Genomic DNA, 21,246 nt, shown 5'->3' with positions numbered 1-21,246 from the left:
ATCCAAGCAAGTGCAGAGTTTTCCCATCACATTCCTGACTCAGGCCTTGTACATGGTAGACAGGCTCCAAGGAGTTAGGAGGCCAGTATTCATGGAGAATTCCTAGATATGGCAATGGCTGATTTCCCCTAGGCCTCAAATCCTCTGCGTCAGATGCCTATCGCCCTTAATTCCACCCCCCCCCCAATCAGTGGCAGAGGACTTCACAAATTTTGTGGCACTGAGTTTTGTCCTGGTGCTCTGTTTCCTCTCGCATCCCAAAACAAGCACATACCAGTACGTTATTAAATGGCCACTAAGTAGCTCCTAGAGTGTAGCTGAGTGGTAGAATCTGGGTTGAATTGATGAGAAAGTGGTTTGGATAACATGGATTTACATATGATTACATGAACGCTTGATATTCAGTGCAAACTTAGGTGGGCCAAAGAGTCCATTTCTACAACTACATGCTTCTTTATCCATCTCAGTAAAACAAAATTCAGCTAAAGAAACCTCAGCATGCCACAATGAATTGATTCTTTCCAGTAATCGCTATAAGCAATCCCCACTTGCAGTCAATACAGAGAAACCACATTAAATGGATGACAAAACATATCAGGAACACCACATGGGAAATACTACTTTTAAACTAAATACTTAAACTGAGATACAAAATATCAAGCTACTACACATTGCTAGATTATTTAGCAACTTAAGAGAAATGGGAATACTACGGCAAAGTGGCCTAGAGTAAACGACCTCATTGTATGTTTGAGCCAAATGTCCTACTTCTGCTTTGATTCTTATATACTTGAATAAAATGATGGTAAACCAATGATGTTGTTTATCTATTCTACTTATACTGTTCTTAATGAAGCTATTGAATGCTTTTTTTCCCCCTTGCTTTTTCATAATAGCTCTGGCTTATGAAGTAGTTCATTTTAGTGGTTTTCCATTAGTTCAACTGAACAATTATGTCCAAGGTGTGACAAGCTGTTGAAGACCCAAATGTTCCCTTGCTGCTGCTCCCACAATTAGATTGTCAGCATCCAACCAGTAGAATAACTACTACCCACAAACAAAAGAGATCCCTCAGACTAAGCCTGACCTACGGCATGCATTTCCAGCACACGCTGTAGCTTCATAATGATACAGCACAGAAACAAGCCTTTCAACATCTAAGAAAAATTTGGATAGGTACATAGATGTGAGGGGTATGGAGGGCTATGGTCTGGGTGCAGGTTGAAGGGGCAAGGCAGCCTAATAATTCGGCATGGACAAGAGGGGCCAAAGAGCTTATTTCTGTGCTGTAGTGTTCTGTAATGCTATGACCATTACCCTCTCTATCTCTGACCTCCTGGTGCAACCACCTCATTATTCTCTAGGTTCTCACACCCAAAGCAACAAAGACAAAATACTGGAGTAACTCAGCAGGTCGGGCAGCATGTGGAAATGAATAAACAGTCAGTGTTACAGGCCGAGACCCTTCTTCAGGACTGGAAAGGAAGGGGTAAAGACACCAGGAAAAGGAGGGGTGGGGGTGGAAAAGGAGGACAGCTAGAATGTGATAGGTGAAACCGGGCAAGAGGGAAAGGTGAAAGGCTGGAGAATAAGGGATCTGATAGGAGAGAAGAGTAGTCCATAGGAGAAAGGGCAAAAGGAGGGGCACCAGGGGAGGTGATAGGCAGGTGAGAAGAGGTCAGAGGCCAGAGTGGGGAATAGAATAAGGGAGGGGGAGAGAAATGTACTTACTTATTTTTATAAATCAGAAGGAGAAATCAATATTCATGCCATCAGGTTGGAGGCTACCCAGACAGAGTATAATGTGTTGTTCCTCCACCTAAAGGGTGGCCTCATCGTGGCACAAGAGGAAGTCATGGACCAATGTGTCCAAACAGGAATGAAAATGTTTGGCCACCAGGAACTTCCACTTTTGCCATATGGATCGGAGGTGCTTGACGAAACAGTCCCCAGATTTATAATGGGTCTCACCAATGTAGTGGAGGCTTGATCGGAAGCACGGGATACAATAGAAGACCCCAGCAGATTCACAGGTGAAATACTGCTTCACCTGGAAGGGCTTTTGGGGCTTTGAGTAGAGGAGGAGGAGGAGGTGAATGGTCAGGTGTAGCACTTAGGCCACTTGCAGGGATAAGTGCCAGGAAGATGATTAGTAGAGAGGGACAAACGGACAAGGGAATCACAGAGAGTGTGAGGTGATTGCAAGTCTTCTTTTCAACCATATGCCTGGCCCTCTCCTAATCTTTTTACTGCGGCTGTTTAAGAGTTAGCAAGCTCTCAAATGCCCACTTTTCCAGATTAGCCCTGTTAAGAAAAAAGTAATACAAAGCATCTCCACAGCAAAGGCTGTAAAGATGGAACTTGCATTTACCAGTGGCATTTTCAAGGGATATAACAAGTTGGACATTCTGTTAGTTTTTTGACAAACATTTTGGCTCAACAGTCCCACTCTGTAATGATGGGTTATGTAGTCAAGGCTTTAGAATGGACCTACAACCTTCTGTTCCAGAGATTAAAGTTCAACCAACTGTCCCACCATCTGGCTTTATGTACCGAAACATTTATCCACTCAGCAGAAACACAGGTATTATTAACAGTGACACTAAGATCTTATTTTGTAATGCAGATGAGAATCATACTAAAGAGAGCGACTTTTTGCAGTTCATCTGCAAAACAATTTAAATTTTTCTCTTTAACGTCTCCTCTTTCCTTTTCAAGGTGGCGGGGGTCCTGTTGGAGTCCGCGATCTACAGCTGTACTCAAATTATGGTTCTTCACGACAGTGGGTTCTTGCTCTGAGAGCTCACTGAATGGCCTCGCGTTTTCAGTATCTCTAGGAGTGCAGCTCTTGTGGAGGCCTAATTCCTCGCCGGTGTGGCTGACTGAAGTGTCGCAGGAAAACGGAATGAGACTGCAGTGTATTCCATCAAAGAAGCGATGCTGTAAACCGTAACCTCGAAACAGCGAGTTGTTGGGCTCCCCTCTTGCTGTGGCAAGAATGCCTCTCTCTCTCCCTTGTTAATGAGTGTTGGAATGGACTCTAGATCATGGTCTCTTTAGGGGCTTTGCTGTTGCTTGTATGGCAGGTGGGGGAGGGTTGATGTTTTGCTGCTGCTTATGCGTGGAAGGGGAGGGGGCTCTAATATTTTTCTGTTATTCTTTGGGGTACTTCTGTTTCATGGAAGTCTGCAAAGAGCAAGAATTCCAGGTTGTATGCTGTATCCATTCTCTGATATTAAATGGAACCGTTGTACCAATGCTTAATGCCTCATATAAAACTACATCAAATCATGCTGACTTCATAAGTGTGACTGGCTGGGTTGCTGGAACTTCTTTCACAAGCACCAGCTGATCAAACACCTGGTAAAATGCCTTGCAGTCTTCCAGATATAACTGCAGAAAGGATTCACAGACCCACTATATGCAAACTCCCCCTCAACTAGCCCAGAATCAAGATTGTTCAATGTCATTTCCATTACGCAGATACTCCAGATCCTCTGCAGCACAACCAAAAAACCCAATAAATATAAATACTTAAGATAGTTATATACATAGATTGATGGTTATGTCCATAAAGTGACGCTAGCCACAGGAGTGTTTAAGGTGACTGACAGGAAATGATACAGTAGTGGTGGTAGGGTGAGTGAGCTGGTGGAGGTGTTGATCAGCCTTACTGCTTGGGAAAAGTATCTGTTTTTGAGCCTGGTGGTCTTCGCACGGATGCCATGAAGCCTCCTCCCTGAAGGGAGTGGGACAAACAGTCCACGAGCAGGGTGGGTGAGAGCCTTCACGTTGCTGGCCTTTTCCTAGCACCTTTCTGTATAATGTCCTCAATGGTGGATAGGCTGGTGCCAGTGTTGCACTGGACATTTTTAAGTACTCATTGTAGAGCCTTCCTGTCCACCAGAGTGCAGTTTCCATACCATATAGTAACACAGCACATTAGGATGCTCTCCACTCTACATGAGCAGAAGGATCTGAGTATCCTGTAGATGTGCACAGTCCAGTTCTCTTCAACCGCCTCAGAAAGGAGGATGTGTTCCGGGACCACGAGAGGTTGTGTGAGATGTGCACACTTGCCACCCTTTTGAAGCAAGTGGGAACGTCCCACTACAGCAGAGAGAGATTGAAGATGTCCTTGAACAGTCCTGTTAGTTGATCGGCACAGGTTTTCAGACCCCTACCAGGTCCACCATCAGGGCCTGACGGCTTGCAAGGGTTCACACTCTTGAAAGATGTTCTGGCGTCGACCTCCAAGACAGAGATCACAGGGTCGCCGGATATTGCAGGGATTTACAGAGATATAGTTTTGTTGTCCCTTTCAAAGTGTGCATTGAAGATGGTAAGCTAGTGTGAGAGTGAAGTATCACTGCCATTCATGATGTTACACTTCACTTTGTAGGAAGTAATGGCCTGCAAACCCTGCCAGAGGTGACACGCATCCGATTCCCTCTCTAGCCACAATCGGCGTTCTTTTTTGCTCTTAGACACCTTCTGTAGGTCGCACCTGGGCTTCTTACATAGTTGTGCATCACCAGTCTTGAATGCCACTGATCTAACCCTCAACAGACTATGAATCTCCTGGTTGATCTACAGCTTTTGATGTGGGCATGTCCAGTATGTTTCTCTTATCCACGGAGGCTTTGATTAAGTCAATGATAACTGTGGCATATTCATACAGATTCAAAGATGAATCCCTGAATATTGTCTAATCTACCGATTTACAGCAGTCCTGTAGGCACCCCTTCGCCTCCCTGGACAATACTTGGCCCAGCCACTTTAAGGGGGCTGGCTTTCTCTTTCTTACATCTGCTGTTGTTAGGCAGTGGCTACTGACCTCAGGGGAGGGGGGTGTTGCATGCCTCAAAGTGTGCATAGAAGTATTTAGAGTGTCAGGAAGGGAGGTGTCACTGCTACAATCAATACTGTTTTTCTTTGCCTAGTCAGTAATGCCCTTGATGCCCAGCCACACATGCTGGGGATCATTATCAGACAGGTGCTCCTGAATTCTTTGTGCATAGGCAGTCTTTGATGCCCAAGATGGGGTTCTCCTGACTGCTCCAGCAGCTGTTCTGTCTTCAGATTTGAAGGCAGCATCCCTGGCTTATGGTCAGGAGCGTGCCTTTGCATTCAGCTGGGGCTTCTTCTTGGGCCGTGCGATGAATCAGCAGCAATAATGTCAACTGCTCACAGCCTGCGGCATGAATTGCAACAAACTAATCAGAAACCTCAAGGTGAATGGAGAACTGCACTGCATTAATGCTGCCAGCTTGTACAACATAACAACACTGGAGTAGATCTTCTAGTCTTGCTGAGGCTTGGCAGCCTTCAGGATTTTTATCTCCCATGAGCAATCATTTAGGTGAATGGATGGGTTTGTGTTGAAGTTACTGCCAGCTGCTCCCAGCACAACATAAAGCCAACTCTTTAGCCTGGGATATAAAGTATTAAAACCGACATCTGGCATAAAGAATAACACATATGAAATTTATTCAAATACCTCAGTATGAGAATATTCTAGGCACTTTATTCCAGTCTTATCTTACAAACGTTTGTATAATGAACGCTTAGTGAAACAAGTTTTTGCATACTAACAATGAATATAAACACAAAAAAAAGCAGAAAATCCTGCTCCCGAGCGCCTTTCCTCTAAGGTTGTGGTTCAGCCACATCTGGAGTACTGCATTCAGTTCTGGTCTCTCCACTATACGAAGGATATTAAGGGTGCAGAAGAGGTTTACCTGGTTTAGAGGTCTGATTTAGAGGGCACATGCTATCACGAGAGGCTGGATAAACTTGGGTTGTTCTCTCTGGAACGCTGGAGTTTGAGTGGAGATCAAATAGAGGTTTACAAGATTATGAGAAGCATAGAGTGGACAGCGATTATCTCTTTCCCAGGGATCTCTTTCTGGTCTAATACCAGAAGGTGAGAGGGCGTAGGTTCAAAGGGGATGAGGGGTACGCTTTTTCATTCAGAGTCGTTGATGCCTGGAATTTGCTGCCTGGTATGGAGGCAAATACATTAGAGGCTTTTAAGAGACATTTGGATAGGCACATGGAAAGATATGGACATTGTGTAGGTAGGAGGGATTAGTGTTTGGGTGTTTTTGATTTCTTTTTTTAGCTGGTTCGGCACAACGTTGTGGGCCAAACTGCCTGTTCCTGTACTGCACTCTGTATGCTCTATGCTCCTGAATGTCCAATCTTTTCCCCTTTTGATTACACACCAGCAAACTCATCCTTTTCCATGACACCTATCCCAACTGCCCTCCTTGAGAAGACAGTGTTCTATGTTCAAGAACCATTGTAGCCCTTCTATTGAAGGTACTCCAACTACGCTGTTGGGCATGGAATGCCAGGAATTAGCCCCAGCAACAATGAAGCACCGGTGATATATTTTCCAAAGTGGGAAACTTGGAAGGGAACCTGAAGATGGTGGTGCTCCATGCATCTGCTGTCCTTGCCCTTATTGGATTGGGGGAACTGCTGTCAGCATAGCTGGGGGTGGGTAACTCTGCTAAGTTCTTCAGATGGTATGCAATACAGACATGATTTCTGTGCCAGATGGAATGAATGCTTAGGGTGATTGATAAGCTGTAGTTGCTCTGAATAGTGTCCAGTGTTCACCATTGAAGAGGACAAACCGGCTGTCACCTACAAAGCATTGCTCACTCATACAAAGAAAACATGAATCACAAGTTTTCATCAGCATATCTGACTGTATTAGATGAAATAAACAAGATAGTGCCATTACACTGCTTAAAAAGGCAGATAGTGAATTTTGCAACCAGTAAGATAGTTGAACAAGCAAAACTAGTTTTGTTTAGTTGGAGAATGTCACTCATAAGAGATGAACATTGTAGAAATGGCTGTAATTTTAGATCCAAGTAAAATGACATTTCATGACTAATAAAACAAATTCCAATAGAATTAATGACAGGATGAAGACCTACAAAGCCTTTAACGCCTTTTATTTTAATTTTTTTTGTGATCTGGGTATCATTGGCAAGGCAAACATTTATTGTCCATCACCTACTCATCATTATGGACATCTACGAGAGGTGATGTCTTACAAAGGAGACATCCATCACTAGAGTCCATCTGAATCATGCCCTCTTCCCACTGCTGTCATCAGGCCTGATGTAAAAGGAGCCCATAAACCCACACCTCAAAGTTTAAGAACAGCTTTCTTTCACTGTCATTAGATTCTTGAGCCAACACAAAACACCTAATTCTACCTCTGACTATATTTCCCTCAACTTGCACTAATGTCGATATCTAATTTTGTTTATTTTGTTGTGTAAGTTATGCACAATGTTAAGTTTATGTAATTTATGTTTATCATGGTTATAATGTTCTGTCCCATTGCTGCACACCCCGGGTATATGCAGCCAGGACAATATACATGAATTTAGAATATTCAATATACTTAAGTAAAGGGTAATCCCAATTGTTCTTTAAAGGCTAGGGGTGAGTCACCTCCTTGATTGCTGCAGTCCTTTCCCCAACTGCTGTTAGGGAATTCCAGAACTTAAGAGCCAGTGATGATGAAGAAATGGTGATTGACACTTAAACTTCACCTGTAAAAAAAAAAGTATTGCCAAAAAGAAAAGAAACTGCAATAACCAGAAGGATGCACACTTCTGCATTCAGCAGCATTGAGCATGAACCAATCAGAATTTCATAGGCAAAAATGAGAAGTCTTTTTCAGCAAGTTACCTTCTGGACTAATCTTGAGATAAGAGAATCAATCCAGTGGCTGCATTCTGCCCTGTCTACCTGGATTTTTCCCACATACTTCAGGCATATGATCTCCACCTTAGAGCTTGCCCTGCAATTTAAACCTGGAATGAAGACACTCGCAGTCCTAACCCAAGGCAGAATGCTTAGTATTAATTACGTGTGTTGACATCTGAAATGCACTTTCAACTGCAGAGATCCACTGTATCTGACAATTTACTTGACTGGGATTACCTGGCAAGAATTCGGAAATGGTAAAAGATGGATCAAAACCTTAGCTCAAGATTGAGATGAATATTTGACACAAGAGCCCGCCACTGCTTGTAAGAAGTTTGTACATTCTCCCCGTGACCATGTGGGTTTCCTACGAGTGCTCCGGTTTCCTCCCACAATCTAAAGACGTACTGGCTGATAGATTAATTGGTCATTGTAAATTCCCCCATGATTAAGCTAGGATTAAGTTGGGGCATTGATGGGTGGTGCAGCTTAAGGAGTGAGAAGAGCTTACTCTGTGTTGTATGCCAATAAATAATAAAAACGTTATTGGAATCTGTGAGAACTTCATATTGTATGCCAGATGAAAGCAAGCAGTTGTGATGTTTGGCCAAGTATTTATTTTAAATCAGGTAATGCCAACACACTAGTTTAAAAACATTATATTCTTAGGCCATAGAGCAGTGTATAGATCTGGTTGCCACTTTACCAGCAAGTATACAGAAGTGCTCGGAGGGAATCCAGTTGAGATAATTGGATGATTTTGCAGTTCTCCGAATTGTAGATGAAAAATTGGCCAAGCCATGGCTGTTTTCCTTGGAATAGAAAAGCGTGAGAAGTGATTTAATTAAATTGTATAAAATCATGGCAGGCACAGCCAAGTGGAAGAGGACTTACTTCACTTAAAAGAGCTTAAAGAATTTACAGTAATTGGTAGAAGAATTTGGGAGGCATTCTGGAGAAAAATTTTCACCTGAATCAAACTGAGAGTTTGAAACTAAAAGGACAGCAGAGGGGAAACCTACATCATGTTCTAGAAATGATTCGGGTATTCACTTAAAAGTTCTGTGAATCTTTGGGGAGAGCTAGGCTCGATAATTATTACATCTGGTGTGGCTATGATGGCCTTCTTCAGCACCTTAAGTTTCCAATTTGAGGATTTCTTAGACCTTAGGTAACTTGAATTAACACCTGTGCAAGGCTCTTCAGTTAGTATTCCTATTGATTGGGCTGGTGCCAAGAAACCACAGTTTCTTACCAACTTCAAAAAGAACACTCTTTGGGATAGACTCACCTCAATAAAACTGTACAACTGTTTTGCCGTAAAGAAAAACATGAAAGGAATAGTATAGTGTCTAAAGTCCTGGCCCACGAAGCAATGTTGAGGAGCAAAGAAAGTCCCTTGACTTCACAGTTACAACCATCTCTAACAGGGCTTGGAGAAATGTATACTGGTCACAGGGATCCTTCAACCTGTACTGCCACTAAATTAAGTCATGGTTGATCTGCAGCTTCACTCTGCATCTTTTGCCATCTTTACCTACTAGAAAATGTCTACCCAATCAGTCCCGAACATCCCAAATACCTCAATCTCCTCCACCTCACCAGCCTTTTAGGTTAGATTAGATTTAACTTTATTGTCATTGTGCTGAGTACAGATACAAAGCCAATGAAATGCAGTTAGCATCTGACCAGAAATGCAAAGAATAGTGTTATTTACAAAATAACAGCGAATTTAAAAAGTGCTACAGCACACAAATATAAAAGTACTGAGACAGTACAATACGGATGCAATACTGCTTAGTGCTGTGATGAGAGGTTCAGCAGTGTCACAGCCTCAGGAAAGAAGCTCTTCCTGTGCCTGCTGGTGTGGGAGCGGAGGCGAGTAAAGGAGAAGGAGAGTAAAAAGTCCATGGTTAGGGTGAGATGCATCCCTGATAATGCTTTTCACTCTGCCCAGGCAGCGTTTAAGGTAGATGTTCTTAATGGTGGGCAATTGGGTGCCAATAATCCGCTGGGCAGTTTTCACCACACGCTGGAGTGCTTTGCGGTCTGATACGGGACAATTGTCATACCACACTGAGATGCAGTTGGTGAGTATGTTCTCAATGGTACAGCGGTAAAAGTCCGTTAGTATCCTGGGACAGGATACTGACAGACTTTTCTCCCCTCACCCATGGCATTATATCCAAGATGAGAGGGGAACAAGTGACACCTTCTCATTCAGATTGGGAACATGCTCAGCACACATTTTAATGTTGACCTGAAGTGATTGAGTGCTCAAGTACAAGAACCTTTTGTAGGTTTCTGAAATCAGTAGATTTTTAGAGATGAAGAAGCAAAGGATATGGAATTTATGTAGGAAACTGACACTGAGACAAGTGATCTGTGATGGCAAAGTAGGTACAAGGGACCAAATGACCCAATCCAGCTCTAATTTTCAGCATTTTGTGTCTTATTCTGTAACCTTGGGATCTGGAACTTTAGTGTGTTCCTTAAGACAGTGCTGTATTACTGTTCTTCCAGTTTACATTTATAAATTCACCATTTAGAGGCAGTTCATTAAAAATGAATTTAAGCAAAAAATTATACATTCTGACCATAACAGCTGTTTGTTGACGGGGTTTAGTCGAGGCAGATCACAATAGGGAGAGTTCTGTGACAGAGGAAGGCAAATTATTGCCTAACCCAATGAGCTGCTGATCAGGAAGCAGGAAGTAATACTGAACCAGATACAATGCCCAAATCTACATGTTAAAGGCAGAACACAGGCAAACAAAGTAAGGCGGTAATACCTACTGATGAATTTATTCGTGCCTGCTCTTAGTTACCCACTCCCAACCTGCTTCCAACTATCTTTGCCTGCTCCGTTTTTAACTGCACCCCTGGCGTATTTTATATAAAAGATACTCATGGTAGAATTTACAGAAGATGTCAATAAAAGCAGCAACATTAAATAACTTGATGGGAAAATAAAATCGAATCTGCAAAGTTGCTGGAAAAGCTGTTGGTCAGCTGTGCATCTTGAGAACTGTGTATGGCACTCACAGCATAATTTTGTTTATGATTAGGCAATAAGAAAGCATAAAGTTTACGCTAGACATCAGGAATCTACATTAATTTCCACTTACGTAGCATATTTAATAATTGATAACATCCAAAGGCACTCAAATGCAGATCAGGGGAAAAAAAGGACAATATTTTTTTCTATGTTCTAGGACTAATGTCTGTAAGAGCCTGGACTGGACTCAAAGGATGTTAGCATAGAAAGGAGCTGCAAATTCCAAACTTTTAGACACCGACATCTCAAACACAGCAACCAAAGTGAGCTGAAGTTAAAGAAACACCGTGTTCTCAAGAATTAAAGGCTGGTGTTTGTTATTGGTTTGGATGTGAGAAGGATCAGGGCCTTAGTGACATGCGCACAAGTGGAACAGCTTAAAAAGGAAGTTGAGCAAAAGTGAGCAAGGAGCAAAGACAGGTCAGTAGAGCTTTGGCATAGTCATGAATAAATGACAGCATGGATAAAAGTTTAAACAGCAGTTGCACTGTGGAAATAGTGGTGACCTTTTACAGCACAGGAATTTGCCAGTTCTTGCAGTTCTGTTACGGCTTCAGTCAAAATTAAGAACACAAGAAAAAGCAGGAGCAAGAAACAGTCACCACAGAAGAAATTCATGCTCAGTTCCTGCATTTATAAATGGGTGACAGATTCTTCTGAAACAATGCCCCCAGTTCAAATCCCCCCCATTAGGGTAAATAACTGTCAAACCCCTCAAAAATTATGTCTGTTTCAATGAGATCAGCTCTCATCATTTTAAGCTCCAATGAATATTATAACAACAATGTATTTATAGGGCACTTTCCAAACAAACAAATATGTTCTAAACTGCTCAGCTTTTCACTCTTCAAAATTTATGTTCTTGGAGTCAATCTGGTGAACCTTCTTCACCCAACTGTGTCGATGGAATACATGCAAATTTCCGTCTAAGACCAAAACTGTCCTGCATGGGTGTGGAAAGTTTCCCTACGCTTATACTCCACCCACTGCAATAAAGCCAATGTGCTTTAATCAAAGTTCAATAAGACAGATTGGTCAGAATAGCTCACAGTCAGATATGGCACTCAAGGAAAGATAACATGAATAGTGAAAAATGGGCTTGTTGGTGAGCAGTTTGAAGACCATGGTCAAACTCAGTATTTAGTTGTAAGAAATTGTGGCTCCCACAAGATGAGAATACAGACCAAGTTAACAAGAGAGAAATGGTAATGAGGTAAATCTGTGTGTTATCAATGTACATGTGGAATCTGGCATAAATTGTTTTGACATGACATCATGTATTGTCAGGAATTGGCATGGGGCCAGAGAGTTCCTTGGAAGATTCCAAAGGCAACAGTGTGATAAAACCAAGCCTTCCCACTTCAAGGGCACTTGCTGTATACTTACTGACATCTTTAAATAACCAAATAAAAGCTACAAACATGATTCAAATAAACTATCCACAGTAGTCCTTCAGTACAAAGCTGGTACATCAAATAGCTCAAGAATTCAAGACCTGGAGCTGGACCTAAACCAACAAAATTTCTGAAGGATATACTGTCAACTCAATCAAGTTGATGACGTGGGTTCATCGTAAGAGATTCTACAGATGCTGGAAACCTTAAGCAACATGCACAAAATGTTGCAGGAACCCAACAAATGAGGCAGAATCTATGGAGAGAAATAAACAGTTGATATTTTCCCCCCAGGAACCTGAGACCATCCATAGATCCTGCTTGACTTGCTGAGTTCTTCCAGCATTTTGTATGCATTGAAAACATAGGTCATTTTAAATAATCAAATATTTACACAGCAACTCACAGAAATCCTATAAATTTATCCATATTTTACTCATGTAAGATTAGTATTGCTTACAAATATTACTGAACTTGTAACTCAAACAAAACATGCTCAAACAATAAATTGTCATTTGCATTAACTGAAAAATCAAAAGATTCTATAACTAAAGTAGCAGCTCTAGGTACTATCATACTTCTAGGAAGCAATGCGCAAAATAACTGGCATTCTAGTTATTTGTTTTAATAATATGCATACATAACTACAAATGTGACAAAAAACTTCAGAAACTCTCAGAGAAACGCAAAATTGCAGAAAAAATGTTTCAGGCCATGTATATTATTTTTCAAAAATGATGTTCAGTTACTAGGACTGAAGCTTCAAATGACAGAGAACCAACACTATGACTTGTCCATTTATTTTTTCCGTTGTATGATTCACATTAGAATGATTCATTTGTATCAATGCTAGCACTGTATCACACAAAAATCTGCTTTGCACACAGCAACCTGCCTTAAATACAGCACATTTAATTTAGCATGTGTTGGCATGTGGCCAAGTGGTTAAGGCATTGGTCTACTGACCTGAAGGTCACTAGTTCGAGCCTCAGCTGAGGCAGCGTGTTGTGTCCTTGAGTAAGGCACTTAACCACACATTGCTCTGCAACGACACCGGTGCCAAGTTGCATCGGCCCTAGCGCCCTTCCCTTGGACAACATCGGTGGCGTGGAGAAGGGAGACTTGCAGTATGGGCAACTGCCAGTATTCCATATAACCTTGCCCAGGCCTGCGCCCTGGAAACCTTCCAAGGTGCAAATCCATGGTCTCACAAGACTAATGGATGCCTATAAATATAGCAAGACACTCCAATGTATTTGACAGCTCCTATCAAGCAAAGTTTGACACCAATGAAATATTAGGGCAGATGTCCAAAAACTTGCTCAGTTGGCTTAGTGCAGCTTAAAAGGAAAAAAATGTAGAAAGGTGGAATCCCTGATCTAAAGTGTTAAAGTAGCGAGGCAGTGTTAAATTTGAATATAAAGGTGAGGATTTTAAAAGTGCAGTTTAATTACAAGCCAATGATATCAACAAGCAAAAGAGTGAAGGGTGAACGGCAATTGGTTCCAACAAAGCCACTCGGGTTTAAGGCAGGAAGCTAGTCAGAGTAGCAAAGACAAGGTTACAAAAGGAGTGGCTGAGAGTTTCAGCAAGTCATACTGAGTTAAATATGCAGGCAGAGCAATGTTAGAGTGAAGAAATAATGACCTGACTGACAGCACAAACATATGGGCTAAAGCTCAACATCAAACATGACACCACGGCTGCAAAGAATCTGGACAGCTTTAGGTAAATGCCACGGAAATGAAATTGGCAGTAGGGGAATATTTTTGTTTCTGCTTAAAACACTAATGACTCAGCTTCTGACTTTTGGTTGGAGGAAATTTCTGTTCATCCAGTTGTGACAAACAATTCAGAGACTACAGAGGAGTCAGAAGTAGTGGGAGTAGAGCCCACCCAGTGTTGTTACTGCACATGGGAACCTCTGCTGTGCTCTCACAGCAAGAAACAGTATGGATCAATGAAACAGAAGATGATGAGGAATTGATCCTTTGTGCATGCTACGATTAACCGTATGAGCCTGGCACTTGAAGCTATTAAAGATACCTGTAAGCCTTGGGGTGGAAGGTGGTAAAGCATTGGAAAAAGATGTTTTGATCAAATGTGTCAAAGGCAATAGACACGGTGAGGGAGACAAAGAGAAGTAGATTTCCAACAATGCAGATGACTAAGGACATGCTGTTTGGTACCCCAGCAGTGCAAAAGCCTGATTCAAGGAATTCAAATAGAATTCCTTGTGTAAAAGATGAAATGAATTTGGGGGATTACAACACATTCAAAGATGGGGGGGGGGCGGGGGTGGAAGATGGAGGCTGAAGATGGATAGAGGGGATCCCACAGCAGACTGAAAAGGATCAAGAACTAAGTCCAAAAACAGTTACTGGAAATCTGGAAACAAAATAGAAAATATTCAGCTGATCAGGGAGAAACTGTGAAGAGAAACAACATTTTAGATGTATGAACTTTCATCAGAACCGGAAAAACACAAAGATAAACATGACATTCCAAAGGATATGGCAGCAAGTGTGTGGTATTAGTTAGTTTACGGAAGCAAAGGTGGACAGTGCAAATATGACTGAGGGAGCAGGCTGTGGGACTTGTGTACACAAGAATGTGAGAGAATTACAGAGGGGAGATTATACTGAGTGAAGGGAAAAGAGGCGGTAACCAGATAGTCTTAACCTTGGTGAACAAGTTCCCAGCGTGTAATTGAGAAGATTATGAAATTTGCAGTGAAGAATCAAGTGTTCCTTGCATTGCAGGGCAATCCAGGTGTGCTGCACAGATAAGATCTTGCCCATCATTTCTGGAATTAAAACAGCAGATATGAGGACTGTATTAGGAGAGTAAAACTGGGATCGCTGTACAGTTAGACTCACAGCCTGTCATCTTTCTGATGCAAGCTTAAAGGAGAACCTTGGCTGTTCTGTCAGGTAGACATAAAGGATGCCAGGGCGCTACATTGAAGTAGAGCAAGGCAGTCACCGCCGAATGGTTATCTCTTACCCAACATACTGAAAAGATCTCATTACTCTGAAGCAATCAGCAGTGTGCAAATCAGTCGTGCCTGTTTCATTATAGTAGTAACTCCTCTTCAAATACATCTCAATTACTGTGCTGCAAGTCCATTTCCTTTAAAACTCTCAAAGTTCACAGTAAATTTATCAAGTACATATGTCACCATATATTATTGACATTCAATTTTTTGCGGGCATTCACGCTAAACATAATTGAATCAATGAGGAAACCAGCATACACGACAAACAAATGTGCAAAAGTCAAACTGTGCAAATACAATAATAAGTAATAAATAGTGAGAACATGGGAAGAGGAGTCCTTGAAATGGAGTCCATGGGTTGTGGAAACAGTTTAGTGATGGGGCGAGTAAAACTATCCCCACTGGTTCAAAAGCCTGACAGTTGAGGCTGATAACTGATCCTGAACCTGATGGTGTGGGGCCCCGAGGCTCCTGTACCTCCTTCCTGATGGCAGCAGTGAGAAGAGGGCATGGCCTGGTTGGTGGGGTGATGATGGATGCAGCTTTCCTGCGACAACGCTACATGCAAACGTGCTCAATCTTGGGGAGGGTTTTACTTGTGATGAACTGGGCTGTATCCACTACTTTTTGTGGGCTTTTCCGTTCAACATGGTTGTCTTTTAAAAAGCTTTGCAATCCATTCATATAAATTGATCCTCCTCATGCACTGCAGCAGTAACTAACCACAGATTCCAGTCAGTCAGGAATGCATTCCAACAACTTGAAAACAATTATGGAAGGCCATAAACACTGCCCTGCCAATGGCACCAGAGCACAGAGAACAATTATTGGCAAAAAGAACTGCACCTCTCATTGACAAATTAGTATCTATGTTCGAGAAATATTCAAGCAAAAACTGTCCACCTTGATGGGCAAATCCCCATTTAGCAAAGCACCAGAGAAACAGTAACTAAGAGGTGAAAAATCTTTCAACACCTGTTCGAGACCTACAACACTGCATTCTGAAATACTTCCAACCCAAACATGGCTCGACTGAAAGGACATTGTCTACCTTTGAGCTGCACCTCTCCTGGCCCCATAACCTCACAACACACCTTAACACTTGAGGCTGAGATTTTAGCATATGACTGCCTTGATTTTCTGTTCCTCTTCCTCCTTTCATGTAGTAGTGACTCAGCAGTCATGTAATTTGCCAACACCAAGTAGATGGTGAACTTAAGCAATATAGGCTGACCCATCCTATTTAAAACAGCAATCAATCATTAACTTAGCAAAAACAAATTTGTAAGTTTTGCCATGCTTAAACCAAATGCATCAGTAGGTTTTATCCTATGTACATGGGCCTTGATTGTGGTTGATCTAAATGAAGATTATACAGCTTAGAAATAAGAACACATCCCAACACATTGATGCCTGAGGCTTTATTAGGCATTGGTAAGATGCACTCGGGAATACTGTGAGCAGTCTTGGGCCCCTTAACCGTGCTGGCATTGGAGAGGGTCCAGAGGTTGTTCACAAGAATGACTCCTGGTCTGAAAGGGTTAATGTATGAGGAGCATTTGATTGCTCTGGGCTTGTACCAGACTCACTGGAATTTAGAATGAAGAGGGGGAAATCTCACTGATAATTATCAAATAGTGAAAGGCCCAAATAGAGTGGGTGGAGAGGAGATTTCTGACAGTGTGGGGGTCTAGGACTGGGGGCACTGCCTCAGAAGTGAAGACAATTTTTTTTTAAGCCAGAGGATGGTGAATCTGTGGAATTCTTTGTCACAAGCAGCTGCAAAGGCCAAGTCATTGGGTATATTTAAAGTGAAAGTTGATAGGTTCTTGATTAGTAAGGGTGTCAAAGGTTACAGGAAGAAGGCAGGAGAATGGGGTTGAGAGGGATAATAAATGAGCCATGATTGAGCAATGGCACAGCAGACACGATAGGCAGAATAGGCTAATTCTGCCCCTATTGTCTTATGGCCTCTAACCATAACCCTGTATTCCCTCCATCCTCATGCTTCCTATTACCCCAATATATGAATCCTACTCACTGAGCAGTAAACTCTAACAAAAATAACAGGTTAGGAACAGGACTATACCATCTGCTCCCCCAAGTCAGTTCTTCTGTTCATTGAAAACAGGACTGATATTGGTGGCCTAATTTACTTTGGAAGAGTGAAAACTTATATATGAGTCTACAGGCACAGACCCATGCTGGAGTCGGAGGTAACCACAGCCAAATTGCAAAACACAACTCAAAAAAAAAATGAAGCTACAACACACAACTTTACTCACTCTCTCCACAGATATTAAGCACCCTGCGATGTCTGCAGCATGCTCTACATCTAGTTTGGATGATAAACCTGTATCAGCCAACTGTAAGTGCTTCCCCCTCCGGCTTCATATAACATGCCAATCCCTGTCATCTAAAAATAAGGCAGGTCGATCACTGGCACAGTAGTATAGTGGTTAGAACAGTGACCCTGGTTCAATTCCTGCAACTGCCTGTACGTAGTTTGTATGTTCTCCCTGTGATGTGGGTTTCCTCCAGGTGCCCGAGTTTCCTCCCACTGGCTAAAGACCCACCAGTTGGTATGCTAATTGGTCATTGTAAATTGTCTTGTGATTAGGCTAGGGTTAAGTCAGGGATTGCTGAGTTGCGTGGCTCAAAAGCTCCGGAAGAGCCTACTCCACATTGTATCTAAACCAAAAGGAGGTAAGCACCCTCACTGTTAGGGAAGAGGTACAGGAGCCTGAAAACTCACTGTTAAGGATTCAGGAATCGCTTCTTCCCCTATCATTAGATTCTGAGTGGTCCATGAACACTTAACTATTTAATTTGTAATTTATAGTAACCTTTTGTCTTTGCATCAAAACAAACTTCACATCAAATTAAATGATAATAAACAGCACTCTGATTCATTTAATCTAATAAGTGGCTTTAGACTGAGTGCTGAAGGTGGATTCCTTCTTGGCAAGAATAAAGAGATAAATGAAATGTTCCCTCTTTCATACAGTACATTTTTGCTACCAGCTACATTCTTACATACTGTATACTTTTACGAAGCAAAACAAATAACCTTTACTCCATTAATGACCATTATCTGGTAAAAGATAATAATAGGGTTACAGAAGTGAGGACCTTTAGTTTTGTTATTTTTATGTCAATTGGTACCACGAAGTATAGGCATCCTAATTTTTCCCCGACTTCAGCGCCTGTTGCGGCAGGTCCAGTTCTACACAAGCAACTCAGGGGTGCAACTTTATGGAATCGCAGCAACTCAAATGCATCATATTTCAGAGATTTAAATACAAACAAAAAGCAAATGTGTACTTAAAGCAGGTCCGAAATCATCAGATTCTATACAGTCCGTGCATCGCATCATTGCGACAATATCAGCCGTTTTACCTTAAAAAAAACCCCACACCATCAATTTTTGAATCGCAGTCACCTCTCCATGTACACTGCACCTGCTGCAAATGTCACTAATTTGTAATTACAATTGCCATGTTTAATTGGGTTATCAACTACCTTAACACCCAAACTCCATTCTCAGCAAAGGATTAAAGCGAAGAGGAAACGAACCAGCAGGTTCGCGACCCACAACCACCGACTTAAACACGCACCTCTTAAGAGTCTGAAGCCACGATTCATACCATTATCAGATTTTAATTACCACGCCTATTTCCTGCACAAGTGTGAATTACTCCCCACCTCCATTCTCCCCCCCCCCGCAAAAGAATCTATGTCGCTGTCTGTCTGCTTCAGGGTGACCCCCTTCCTCTCCCGTCCCATGCTATCCACACGTGTTCGTGCGCTAGTGCTAGTCCCAGCACTGCAGCGACAGGCGCCCCACCAGACAGAGTCTGATCCGGATCCGGTCCGCGGTCCGCGCTCCACGCGGAGATCGGCGAAAGCGCCGTCTAATTTGAACGCCCTCCAAGATTAAAGAAAACACATTTCATTTTCTATCCCAACCCCTCTTCCCCTCCGGCACGGGGGGGGGGGGGAACGCTAAGCCGACAAGCTGTGTGTTTCCCTTACAAGTTCGGCGGCGCAGTAGACCCCGGCCGCGCTATACCAGAGCAGCGAAGAAGGTCCTTTAGGCCCCAGTTACTGAGATCGGTGCCAATCCTTCTGCGCAGCACAGCAGGGGGAGGGCGGTAATGGAGCGTAAGCGGGGTGAGTGAGTGAGAGAACTGCACCGTAAACAGACAGGCGATCCACGATGTTTCTTCCCCCCCACCCCGGAACACCTGCTCTTTCACCCTCCGGCCCCCAACTCATGCTAATCCCCCTCTTCTCCATTTAAAGATCCTCGCCTTCCTCACAGGTCAGGCCTCGTCCGAGTTCTCTCCTTTCCCCCCTCACTCTATGTAAATAACGTAACGAAGCAAAGTCGTCACTACTATTACCCCCCCAACCCCAAACTCTCTCACGGCAGAGAAAGTTCCCTTTGCCCTGGGAGAGAGAGAGAGGTTCTCGCCAAGCTTCTCCCACCGTTGTTATTGCCCCCCGTACGACTTTAAACACCCCCGCCAGCCCGTTTCCCGGTCTTCCGAGGGAGGGTCCATGTGCACCCCGACCCCGACCCTCACCCCTCCGTCAAAACCCTAGCACGTTGCCCTCCTCTCTCGCCTCACCTCTCCGTCCTTGGCTCTCAGATCCAGCCTGCCCGTCTCCTGTACGATCCGCGTCGCCATGATGTGACGGAAGTGAATTTTGGGCAGGGGAGGGAGGAAGCCGAGAATAGCCCGGCGGGGGTGGGCCGGCTGCCCGGAAGAGCGGCGTCCGGGCGCGATGGGACCTCTGCGAGAGAGCGGCCAGGCCGCCCTGCGAGCCGTCCGCAGCTCCGTGGCATCTTTCCTGTCGAGCAAACGTTGCAGAATCACGAAAATTACTTTTAAAACCCCAGCCCACATTCCGCTCACTCGAGTATTAGTTCCCTTTATGTTATCTAGAGTACCAGGCACTGTAGCAGGTAAGGGACTTGTTGCTGCTTGTTTAATAGTCAGAGCAAGTTACTAATTTGTGAGATATCAAGGAAATAGGCCATTCGACCCACCTCGACAGGTGGGTGCCCGTCTGTACTGATCCCATCTTCCAAAGTTTGATTCAGCCTATTCAAGTGTTCATCTAGACACTTAAGAAAAGTTGTCACCGACTCTGCTTCCATCACTCCCAGACAGTGAAATCTAGGTACTCACCACCCTCTGGGTGAAAAGCACACTTCTCAAATCCCCAAATTCATTCAGTCCCTTTTCCCAATACATGTTGGGTTATGACTAATTTCTCTCAACTAATCAGACATCCCACCCTGCCAAAACTCATTTCAGGGTGGTCTCGACCAGAAGTCTCAAACTCATAGCAGTCTGTGTCAATGAATTTGTTAATTTTGCAAGACATCAGATTCACAAGTGTTTTGTGAGACAGCTGACTTCTGAATTCTGTCTTAATGTGACGCACCATGCTGAATGCCCTTTCTACATCACAATTAGAATTTGGCAGCACCAAAAGCAGCTACATCAACTGGCAGAGCTCTTTGAATCTCAACTGCCCTGTGCTCACGGAGTTTACTTAGGACAGCTTCCCCCAGAACTCAACTGGCAAACTTTTGTAGTTTGGCATCATTCCTTCAAGGTTAGTTGAGACATAATCCAGGACTCACCTCAAACTGTCTTTTACAGTCATTTAACCCACCATGGGCAATAGAAAAGTCACTGTTGCAAACAGTGCAGCAAGCAACACTGTCATTATTTTTGATCCCTATTAGGCAGGGGTACGCTTTAGTGTAGTCTGAGGTGAAGTACGTTTTGTATTTTCTTTTTTTGGAACACTTTGCCATGGCGCTGCATGACACTAAATTGAACTGATGGACAATGAAAGAGAGAGAGAGGTCGACTGTAAAGCCCCCCCACAGAGAAAACTGATAGGTCTACTTAGCACAAAGAGAGACCAATCAGGATTGATTCATTCTCTTTCTCTCTTTCTCTCTCCCTCTCTCTCTCTTCCTCCTCCTCCACCCCCCACTCTCTCACTCACTCTCAAAAAAATCGATTTCCGAGATA

General features: G+C 43.1%; 1 protein-coding gene across 2 annotated transcripts in view; it reads right to left on the bottom strand.

Moving 5' to 3' along the window:
• Positions 1–19,942, bottom strand: part of LOC134348128 (gamma-taxilin-like) — a 79,548-nt gene extending 59,606 nt beyond the window's left edge. For both annotated transcript variants that reach the window (XM_063051042.1, XM_063051045.1), the window contains exon 1: positions 19,822–19,942. In XM_063051042.1, the coding sequence (XP_062907112.1) occupies positions 19,822–19,881 (60 nt within the window). In that variant the 5' untranslated portion in view covers positions 19,882–19,942. The remainder of the gene's footprint in view (positions 1–19,821) is intronic.
• Between the last annotated feature and the right edge of the window lie 1,304 nt (positions 19,943–21,246).

The sequence above is a fragment of the Mobula hypostoma genome, chromosome 6 (genome assembly GCF_963921235.1).
Source record: "Mobula hypostoma chromosome 6, sMobHyp1.1, whole genome shotgun sequence".
NCBI classification, from domain to species: domain Eukaryota; kingdom Metazoa; phylum Chordata; class Chondrichthyes; order Myliobatiformes; family Myliobatidae; genus Mobula; species Mobula hypostoma.
This window is presented reverse-complemented; position numbering and strand designations above follow the sequence as displayed.